Source organism: Vipera berus, assembly GCF_964194415.1.
Source record: "Vipera berus genome assembly, chromosome: 3".
NCBI lineage: Eukaryota > Metazoa > Chordata > Lepidosauria > Squamata > Viperidae > Vipera > Vipera berus.
Window position 1 is genome coordinate 196,435,856 of NC_138204.1, and position 11,879 is coordinate 196,447,734.

At 34.6% G+C, this 11,879-nt stretch overlaps 1 protein-coding gene across 1 annotated transcript in view; it reads right to left on the reverse strand.

Annotated features, from left to right (window-relative positions):
- Window positions 1-1,840: 1,840 nt before the first annotated feature.
- ANGPT1 (angiopoietin 1) overlaps window positions 1,841-11,879 on the reverse strand; it is a gene marked incomplete at its 3' end in the record, with an annotated part of 139,648 nt that continues 129,609 nt past the window's right edge. Inside the window, exon 9 of the mRNA XM_081322522.1 lies at window positions 1,841-2,001. Within this exon, the coding sequence (XP_081178648.1) occupies window positions 1,841-2,001 (161 nt within the window). The remainder of the gene's footprint in view (window positions 2,002-11,879) is intronic.

Here is an 11,879-nt window from a genome sequence, read left to right on the forward strand (position 1 = left end):
CAACACTTAAAATAAAACCTTAAGAATTCTGGGTGCAAAATTTCCCATTTAATTTTAGTTAAAAGACCAAATGCATAAAAGTCCTAAATTTTCATTCTGTATTTTGCTTATCATAAGCCTCTTTATCTTGAGGAAATATTTAAAGGCACATATGTATATATTGCTGAATCAACAAATTAATATAATCTTCCCAACGGAAAAATGGAATACAGTTAAAAATAAGTAATATCATGTTTATATGTAAATGATCAGCATACATATAAATGATGGACCACAGCTTACTGCCAAAGTCTATGCTTTTCTAAAACCATAAAAATAGAAGTGAGATGAATTGATGGTTTGATTCAACTTCCAACGTTCCTCAGATATGGTTTTGTTCTAATGTTAGATATACATTGGAAGCTGAAATATCTATGAAAGACCTTCTAACCTTGGCCAAATATCTGAACTAGCTTTCAATGTTCATTAGAATGCACATGGAATTTTGATTATGGATATGTTGGAAACAAGTAGAAAACACAATAACCCACAATCTTAGAACTCTCTGAAGCCAAGATTGTGTGTACCATCTAAAAAATGATCTAGGGAACTATACTTCAATCCTACTCATTTTAAATAGGAGTCTTGTTTTCCCATTTAAATTATATTAAAGCAATTTAATATAATTGCTTTCCATTCTGGGTATTTGAATCCATATCTGTAATCTCTTTCTTCTCTTGTATGCCTTAATTTCCAAGCCACTGTCCAAAGATGTAAATAAAGGATAGGAAATAACTCATAGTTTTCTATTGAACTCCATCAAATGAAGGTTGAATAACAGATGTGAAAGTCTAGCCACTGACTAGTAACATTTACATGTGTACATGCAAACCAGCAAGACTGATAAAATAAATCCAGTTAATACATGGTTATGCTCTTTTCATATTTTTTGTATTTGTGTATCCATGTCATAAATCTATGTACAAATAATCTTGATTTTGCATTTTTAAAAAGAGCTGTGTTTTTTCTTTTTCTTTATTTTCATGTGACATTCATATTGGAATGTCATATGAAGCAAAGTAAAGCTGGAGCAGTCAGAAAGAAAAACCCATAATTCCTTTTGTTATTATGCTATCAACCATGGTTCAAATATTTGGAAGAACCCAATTATCTAGTTTGCCAAATTTTAGGCTAGCCATACAGGTCAACTAACCATTCTTGCCATATTGCTCTTATTTTTCTGTCCAACTCGATTCATTGTCTCTTTGAAGGATATTCCATGTTTGAAATGGGTATAATGAGAAATAACTCCTATATGCCATATTGTTCTGGTATTAAAGAGAAGTTTTCCATCTCAATCACATTTTCTGATGCCAGGTTGAGAGTCCATAGTTGCATTTTAAGGGGCTACAAATAAATAGCAGTTGTACTTCTACATTGATCTGATACCATTTTCCTGACAGCAAACATCTTCTGTCATCCATTAGACTTTATTTCTGTTTTTTCAAAAGGCCACTTGGTTTGCATGTCCTATATTTTTAAAAATTTCTCTTGATCAAAGCAAAAAAAAGAAAAAAAAACAGCAAAAAAGGCTTTGGTGAAAAGATACCAGTTTATTTGTGGCAACTGAACCTTAAAGTTGTCCAATGAATAGCCAAAAAAGCTATTTTATATTATTCATAATCCACAGTTTCACCTGTCCCAGGACTGGGCAGCGACTTGTGTTTGATTATTGCAGCCAGTGAAATAAGATCCAAAGACAACTGGGATGTTGGAATCCAATATTTTCAGGGAGTTTCTACCTTCTGCTTGTAAAGATTACATAAGGTGTCCTTCAGAAGGCCACTATCTTCTTGGCTCTTTAAAAGTCCAAGGGACGGATCATCATAGTTGTGGACCGTAATGAATAACTTGGACCTTTGAAGTAATGCCATTTGATGCCATTTATTTTTCCATGGTGTTGTCCAGCTGAGTAAAACATCCCATTGAGATTGGAAGGGCCACAGGCATCAAACCACCAACCTAAAAATGTCAGGAACAAAACAGACTCATTAACTAATGAACCATTATCTTTTTGGTTTGCAATATGAAGCTGATGAGCAAATGTATGGTAACTCAGCAGTGAAGCTAGCGATGATGTAAGGATTCTAGCTTTTTTAAGCAAACATGCAAAAATAATTTGAGGCTTGATAAAAAGAACCACACCCTTCTTTTTGTGTGCTTGGAGGATTGAGGCTGATATTTAGAAGTAGACAACCTTCCCAAAGCAAAAGAAAAGAAAAGAAAATCACAAAACCTTTTTTAGAGTTAAATATGAGCTGCTCCTATAAGCAAAGGAATTTTATAATATATTTTACAATGTGGCATATGGATTGTATTCTTGGGGGAAAAAGCTAGCACAAATATTTCAATAAATACAAGTTCTAAATAATAATAATAATAATAATAATAATAATAATAATAATAATAATAATAATAATAATAATAATAATAATAATAATAATAAGAAGAAGAAGAAGAAGAAGAAGAAGAAGAAGAAGAAGAAGAAGAAGAAGAAGAAGAAGAAGAAGAAGAAGAAGAAGAAGAAGAAGAAGTAGTAGTTGTTGGAAGGGACCTTGGAGGTCATCTAGTCCAACCCCCTGCTCAGGCAGGAAACCCTATACCATTTCAGACAAGTGGCTGGCCAGTCTCTTCTTAAAAACTTCCAGTGTTGAAGCATTCACCACCTCTGGAGGCAGGTTGTTCCACTGGTTAATTGTTCTAACTGTCAGGAAGTTTCTCCTTAGTTCTAGGTTGCTTCTCTCCTTGACTAGTTTCCATCCGTTGCGTCTTGTCCTGCTTTCAGGTACTTTGGAGAATAGCTTGACTCCCTCTTCTTTGTGGCAGCCCCTGAGATATTGGAACACTGCTATCATGTCACCCCTCACCCTTCTCTTCATTAAATTACACATACCCAATTCTAGCAACTGTTCCCTATATGTTTTAGCCTCCAGTCCCCCAATCATCTTTGTTGCTCTTCTCTGTACTCTTTCTAGAGTCTCGACATCTTTTTTACATTGTGGTGACCAAAACTGGATGCAGTATTCCAGGTGTGGCCTTACCAAGGCATTGTAAAGTGGTATTAGTACTTCACACGATCTTCATTCTATCCCTCTGTTAATGCAGCCTAGCACTGTGTTGGCTTTTTTGGCAGCTGCAGCACACTGCTGGCTCATATTTAAGTGATTGTCCACTAGGACTCCGAGATCTCTCTCACAGTTGCTACTATTGAGCAAGGTACCACCTATACTATACCTGTGCATTTGATTTTTTCTGCCTAAATGTAGAACCTTACTTTTTTCACCATTGAATTTCCTTTTGTTAGATAGTGCCCAGTGTTCGAGTCTGTCCAGATCCTCCTGTATCTTAAGCCTATCTTCTGGAGTATTGGCTATTCCTGCCAGCTTGGTGTCATCTGCAAATTTGATGAGTTCCCCATCTATCCCCTCATCCAAATCGTTGATGAAGATGTTGAAGAGCACTGGGCCCAGAACAGAGCCCTGGGGCACCCCACTACACACTTCCTTCCATGTAATGTAGATGCAGTTCCATTGAGGACCACACACTGAGTATGGCCTGTCAGCCAGCTACGAATCCATCTGGTGGTGATGCTATTTTTCTATCCTTTCCCCATTGGTGGTGGTGGGAAAATTAAATAAATAATAATATAAATAAAAACAATAGCATTATCTTAGATAAATTATATGTTGTGTCTCTTTTTCAGATGCTCCTGTATGATAGTGAGTTTGGCATCTAAAACAAACATAGAAAAAGAATCCTAAAAGAGTTCTTCAATTTTCATGGTTTCTCCAGGTTATCTCTACCATAGTTGTCTGAAAGGACATTTAACTCTCTGATTAGGAGAATATAAGACATCCTGATGGGGAGGGAAGACTTTATCGACTAGATAAAGTGAATTTAACACCAGATCTAACAGGAACTGTTCTGAGTTAAATTCGAGTTGGAATTTCATTAATCTAGGTGATGCTATTTTGAACTTCTCACACAAAACATACAATCGACCCAATTAAGCTTGTTGTGAGGGCACTGTGTTTGAATGAAAGACAAACTAGGTGAACTTGAGGTTCATTCTCCTACTCTTAATTTAATAATTTGTGAATGTTTAGAATAGTACAAATGCTTAGAGCAGTACAATTTAAGAATTCTATGTATGTTTAAAGCAGTGATATTTTTTTCTTTTGCTTTCTGAAAAGTCCATAAATTATCCTCTGGCTATCCTGTTCAATTAATTCAGGTAAATATAACCCTTCCTGTTCTAATGATCTTTGTGGATTTGTATCAACAAAAGATCAATATTAGACATATTGAATTCTTCCTGGCTTTTACCTGACTAAGCATCTATTGGAAGAACAAAAGAAAACAAACTTAATCCCAGCAGAATCTATATATTATCAGAAGAGTACTTTCAGTGCTTCCATTTTTTTGAACATCTAATTTTTTATAGCATTTGTGGCCATTTTAAACTTCAGCATAAATTTTGCATGCAAATTTATTGCCATAAACTATAGCTGTAGATCTTCAAGTTTGCTTTTTATCATACTTTATAATAGCAAATATGAAAATCACAATCTATGCTTATATGGAATATTATAACTTTATTACAAATGCTAAAGTAATATTATAAATAATTAAAATGTAAAGAAAGTGGATTACTCACTATTAAAGTGGACCTTAATCTCTAACCCTAACCCAGCTTTACATCTAGCTTTACCTGTGGAAATGTAGGAAATGCATTTAGTCTCAAATTGGCTCCTGATTAATTTTAATCTGGCCTTACAAATGTTATCACCTAGTTTTATTCAAGCTTAATCCCACTTTTCTTAATTAATATAGAAATATGACTTTCACATAGTAAGATGCTATGCTTTTATCCTACACCACTCTTCATACTCAACTAATTGTGAGCTAATTTTGTCCTTATGTACAGTATAGCAAAGCCTTGAATGGTTTCAACATTATCACCATACGAGTTTATGCAATGAATAAACATAATTGCAGTTCCCAAGTAAGTGTTTAAAAATAAGATTTTGGACATTTTAAGGTTTCTAGCTTAGGTTTGCACCATGCTACATTCTAGCATAAGTTCTTGTTATCTTACTCTTACTCTTTGCTTTTCAGAACAACAAATATTATTTCTATTTATTTTATTTCCTGCAGACCCAAAACAAAATGGTTTATATCCCTCCTTTACCACTTCTCATTCATAGGCATTATTGCATGGATAGTTTTTTATGAGATGTTGGTGCTAGAACAAGCTATAGCCCATTGGATAATTTCATTGAACCTTTTTATTGTTTGTGTTAACTATTAAAATTATGAGCAACATCTGTTAAGATGATTTCCATTTGTTAAGATGATTTTTCAATCAACAGTGAATTTTCTAAGAGTATATGCAAAAAATATCCAATTTCAGTCCTTGGCATTTCTAGTGGAAATAATTCCAGATAACTGATTTTAGACTTTTAAGGAACTGGACTCCTAGTGGACAATCACTTAAATATGAGCCAGCAGTGTGCTACACCTGCCAAAAAAGCCAACACAATCCTAGGCTGCATTAAAAGAGAGATAGAAGCAAGATCACATGAAGTGTTAATACCACTTTATAATGCCTTGATAAGACCACACTTGGAACACTGCATCCAGTTTTGGTCACCATAATATAAAATATGTTGACACTCTAGAAAGAGTGCAGAGAAGAGCAACAAAGATGATTAGGGGATTGAATGCTAAGACATATGAAGAAGGGTTGCAGGAAATGGATATGTTTACTTTAATGAAAGAAGGACTAGTGGTGACATGATAGCAGTGTTCCAATATCTAAGAGACTGCCACAAAGAAGAGGGGCACAACCTATTCTCCAAAGCACCTGAAGGCAGGACAAGAAGCAATGGAGGGAAATCAATCAAGGAGAGAACCAACCTGGAACTAAGGAGAAATTTTCTGACAGTTAGAACAATTAATCAGTGGAATGAGTTGCTTCCAGAAGCTGTGGGTACTGCAACACTGGAGGCTTTTAAGAAGAGATTGAACAACCATTTTTTTTTAAATCATACAGGGTTTCCTGCTTGAGCAGGAGTTGGACCAGAGACCTCCAAGGTCCCGTCCAACTCTGTTATTCTGTTATCTGGTGTTTTTGTCAAAATGATGAAATCCACACCATGCCACAAGTCATGATGTATATAGGACACTTCCTTAAGATGAAGAGAAGAGAAATGGCCTTCTAGTTCACCTTCATCCGATTATGGTAAAGGGAACCAAGATGCAAAATGGCTGACAAATTGGCTGGATTATTGCCTTAAAAAGTGTCCTGCTCTCCCAAATTTGAAAGCAAGATTGCTTGTCAGCATGGAAGGGATTGGAAAGGCACATCATTTATTTCTTGAAAATATGCAGTCATCTAAGCTCAAATTCTGTCCTCAGCAGGGTTTTTTTTTGTTGTTGTTGTTTAAATATTTGGAGCCAAACTTTTAAGAGTTGAACATGGCCAAATAAATCACTGAGAAACAAACATTTCCAGATTCTCCTCCATTGTGGATGGCACTGAGGAGAAATGAATTCAAACAATCAAAACTAGAATAATTAGATTGTAGGGAATCAGTGTATCATTTTACTAGCAGAGCTTAGTTAGATTCTCAAATGGGCAAGGCGGAACCTTGTGGGAATATGCATGCTTGGTAAAATCATAAGTACTGGTTTTCATTTTTAATGTTTCTAGCTCTCCAAGCTCTACTATTTCACTTCTAATGCTGAGTGGTTGAGAGAAGCCCTATGGTTTTTACATAAAACTATCTGATTCTATCAGATTCTATTTGAATTGATGTAATTATAGAAAGTAAAAAAAATAAAGTCGAGCCATTATGAACTCACAAATGAAGAACGGAATGACCCTCCTTTTTCTTTCCATTTTCAGCATTATAGTATTATTTTTTTTAAAAAACCCATTATATGGGTAGTCCTCAACTTACAAACCGCAATTGGGTTACTGTTTCTGTTGCTAAGCAAGTTAGTTGAGTCACACCTGATTTTATGACCTTTTTTGCCATTATTGTCAAGCAAATCACTGCAGTGGTTAAGTGAACCCAGCTTCCCCTTATTGACTTTGCTCGTCAAAAGCTAGCTGGGATAGTTGCCAATGGCAATCACATGACCCTGGGACACTGCAAACATTGTAAATACATGCTAGTTGCCAAGCAACCAGATTCTGATCACGTGATTGTAGGGATGCTGTGATGGTTTTCAGCGCCATTGTAACTTTGAATTGTTGATAAACCAATGGTTCTGTGTTTAAGACTACCTGCAAAAAGCTTTCATTATTTACTACTCATGTCCATTGATAACCTGTTTGAATTTAAGGCATGCAATTCAGTCTTACTCTTCTCTCCCCAATCTCTCTTTCTGTTTATTCAGTCTTCCTTTCTTCCTCTTCCCTCTTCCCTTTACCTCTCACTTTGAGGTAGGGCATTGCAATAGTCATTAAGAATGTGCAATAGAAATTAAAATAATTATTGAACTAAAGCCCCAAAATGTACTTTTGTGCCTCATCATTATTCCCATTTTCTCCATTCTATCTTCTGAATAAATTAGAGATGTATGACATTCTGATGATAAATATTACTATTTCCTTTTGAAGATTTCCAGATTAATTTTGAATTTCAGTTTTGCTGGTGTTGCCATGATAAGTTTAATAACCACACTAAGCATGAGATAATAAATTTAAGCATGGAGTTTTCAACATCACTTTCGTGATTCAGAGTACTGATCTAAAGTCTCCTTTGAGCTGTGTGACCTTGTAGTTTGCCTTGAAATAATGTGGAACTAAACAGATCCATCTCTGCTTAGCTTTTTGAGTTTAACCATAATTATGTTCCTCCAACTATCTAAGCTAATTAATAAGTTGAATTGAAAATGCAGTAAGATACTATTTTTCTCCTCGTCAAATTTTATGCCCCCCTTTATAGAAGTGTTATTAGCTAATACATGTGGGATGGCATAAAATTATAAATATAACACTGAACAGGTTTCCTTCCTTTCTTCATAGATAAAATCACCTTTGCATTTTAGGTTTAAGGAATAGTCTACAAAGACAATCAACTTTCCATTCCTCCACAGTTATTTGACTCCTGTTTTTAACCCCATCTACCCAAAAAATAATAGATCTCCTATTTCCTATTTGCTTCAATAGTGAATGCAGAAATCTGATCTATTTACTGTCTATGTTTCTAGAGCCGTGTTCCAGTGTATGCAAGTGTATGTGATGGGAATTTGTGGGAATGGTATTAAAAATAATTGATATCCATCATTTTCATTCACAGCTTTCCTTAAAATCAAAACTTTTCCATTCAACTCTTCCTAATGTACAGTTCTGAATATAATTTCCATTAGAAACCTTTAAAGCCAGAGTGCTTCTTCCTGATAACATTTTTTCAAAAATATTACTCAGTCAGATGTTTCAAAATATCAATTTACCCAATGAAATCTATCTCTTTTACACATTTATACTTTTTTTATGCAGCTTTTAGAAACTTACATTCTTTCTCAGATGCATCCCACATAAGAAAATGACATTTTCTCAGGATTTTTTTTAAATAGAGAAAGAGCATGGTTATGGTCTTCTTTTAGTCTTCTCAATTCAAATGTTTCAAAATCTGGTTCAATGGATCTAATGACACAGAAATCCTTGGTGGATTTTTTCAGATCCCTCACTTTCATAAGAAAGTAATATGTGGGGTGAAAAATAATCTGTGACATTATGATTTTAATCATTTGAGTTGTGGTGGTGCAGTGGTTAGAATGCAGTATTACAGGCTAATTTGTCTCACTTCCAGGAATTTAGTCCTGACCGACTCAAGGTTGACTCAGCCTTCCATCCTTCTGAGGCCAACTTCATAAGAAAAGCCAGTGGGATGGAAGGCATTGAAGTCAAAGCTGAGATTATCCAGGACAAACTCCAGTCTTACTTGAATGGAGTGGTACAATGGCTTAGTAGCTGCTGTCTTGCAAAGTATGAGGTTGGAGGAGTTGACTTGACATGGCTCTTCAAACTATGATCAGAAATGAAGGGAAATAAAATCAATAAAATGAGGATCCAGATTGTTGGGGGCAATATGCTGACTCTATAATCCACTTAGAGAGGGCTGTAAAGCACTGTAAAATGATAAATATGTCTAATGATTTTTAGATTTTAATGCTATTGCTATTGCTACTCTTTCAAAAATTCTATTTATGAGACCAAATTTTAAGGTTTATATTCGTGAAATTAAACCTGAAGAATTTTATTTTCTCACACCCTAAAGGAAAAGGATGTTAGCTGCCAATTTTGTTAAGTTTTAAAGCCAGGTTACTGTGCAAAAACAGAATATAATTAGAGTGGTCTGCAGAGGAGGTAAAAAAACAATCAAGTTCATTGCACATCATTAGCAGAATGCTGTCAGATTTTTTTTTGACTCCATCAAATAACATTTTCCCCCAAACTAAAATACTTAGATACTGTTATTTTTCTAATTAAAATAGAAACCTTAAATTCTGGATTTCCTATCTAGTTTTTGGAGATGATGGACGAATTCATTGAAGAAGCCTTGAATTCATTTCTGCTATGGCTACTTCAGTATCAGAAAGAAAAGAGTCATTGTTTTTAAACACTGGGAATATTACTAACAACAATTAATCCATAACTTTAGGGTTATACTCTTCTGTTTGAATCCACTGGATTATTATTTTAGCCCTCTTTTGCATATTTACAAAACTTTGGCCATCTTCACCCTTAAAGTAACACTTCATAATAAAATCTTTGGGGAAGAATTAGTGCCAGATATATTCTGCCATTCTGCTATTTCGATGCAGTTGATCCATATTTGGTAACAAAATTGTACCTTAGGGGCTAATAACCAACGAAAAAGCAGATCAACTGATGGTTAACTGTAACAAGAATGTAATCTTGTAGAAATTTAAGACAAAGCTGAACAAGAAAGAAAAAAACTAATCCTCTTTCTTGTTTGTTTCTTTTTCAGAGTTAAGTCTACATAAGAAGCTCTTGGATCCACTTACACTGCCAAAAGTATGGATTAGTAGGTAGTATCTATTACTAATCTACTTTACAAGATCAGTCATAGCATGAAAGGTTTTGTGAGATTTTTCTTAACCAGTCAAATTAAACTCTAGAAATTCCAACGCAGGATGGGATGACAGTCTAAGTAAATTATGCCTGTAGAAACAAACTACTAGACTGTAGATTTTAGAGCTCATGACTGACTACTTTGATTAAGTAGGTTTTCTTTTGTCAGATCTTCAAGGCCATTTATTATTTCTGATCTGAGTGATCCAGTTCACACACATGAGTGTTTGTCTCTTGTCAACAGCAACTTCGAGTAATGACTTGATTATTTGAATCAGCCCTCACAGATTAATCCCATCACATACTATCTTAATCTAATGCAGCACCCATTCAAATTGTAACTTTCCTGAGAAGATGTAGTTTTTTTTCCTTATGTGAACAAGGTAAAAGATTAGGAGAAAATGTGAACAAAAATTAGAACCAGCGCTAAGTAGCTAATCTATTCCTGATTTGGCTCAGAGTATTAGTATTAGATTTTTAGGTGCTAGGAAATTGTTGTTGTTAGTTGCGAAGTTGTGTCCAATCCATCGCGACCCCATGGACAACGTTCCTCCAGGCCTTCCTGTCCTGCTAAGAAATTAGTATACTGCATATAGCTATTATTATATTGTGCTGTGCTGTGCTGTGCTGTTCTGTGCTGTGCTATGCTGTGCTATGCCAGGCTACGCTATGCCATGCTACATTAATATGTTATTATTTTATTATGTGGAGATTAGCTTCTTCCCTACTTATTATCTGGAAGTCCCTCAACACCTTGTATGTCATCAAGCCTGGGAGTCCCAGGGCAACTGTGAGATCCTGAGGTGACTCCATTATATTATTGCTGTTAACTTCTAATCTCTTGTGTGATTTATGATTTTTAAATCACTGTCTAATAATCTCTCTCTCTCTCTCTCTCTCTCTGTGTGTGTGTGTGTATCCTCCTTCAGGCTCATTTGTAGAACAGGGTAGTAATATACCATAACAAAAATTTATAAATTTAATGGCCAGAGACAATTAACAATTATAATTAAATAAAAAAATCATGTTTTGATTTTGTTGGTTTGCAAACGTCATTAAAGTGAGTTTAGCAACAATATTTATTTGTTCATACCATAAATTATAGTAGTTTAGCTATTCATACGTAGAAAAAAAATGACCAATTTGTGATTTCAGGTTTTGCCAATACTGCTATAGCTAAAAAAATAAGATTCAATCAAATACTTTGGATTTATGCTAGGTTATTTTGAAAGCTTTCTTCTTGCTTGAAGAAGAAAAAAGAAGTTATGTATTATACCCAAACTAGAAAAGTATTTCTGAAGGATAGACCCCATGATAGATGGCCTTGTTTCTTATTAAACAAGGGTTATATTGTAATTTTCTATACTATGAAAAAGAAGTATAAAAATGTTGCTGACATGATAGATTTAATATCCTTGCTCCAAGTGTGATGCTGTTTATGAATGTCAGAAGAAATGATTGCATAAATGCCTATGTGGACTTATATACTCAAGGAAATAAGTAATAGGATGTCTTTTTATGTATATGAATTTTTTCCCATCAATAACTTGATGTTCATTGGTTCTATTCAAATGTAAGTAATCCACAAAGGATTCTGGGAATATTTGTCTATATAAATGTGAAACATTTCCTATTAAAGATCCCTAACTTATCTCTGAAAAAGAAATATCTACAGGATTTCATTTTTGATGTACTAAATTTCATTTTTGATGTGTGCCATTGTGCCCAC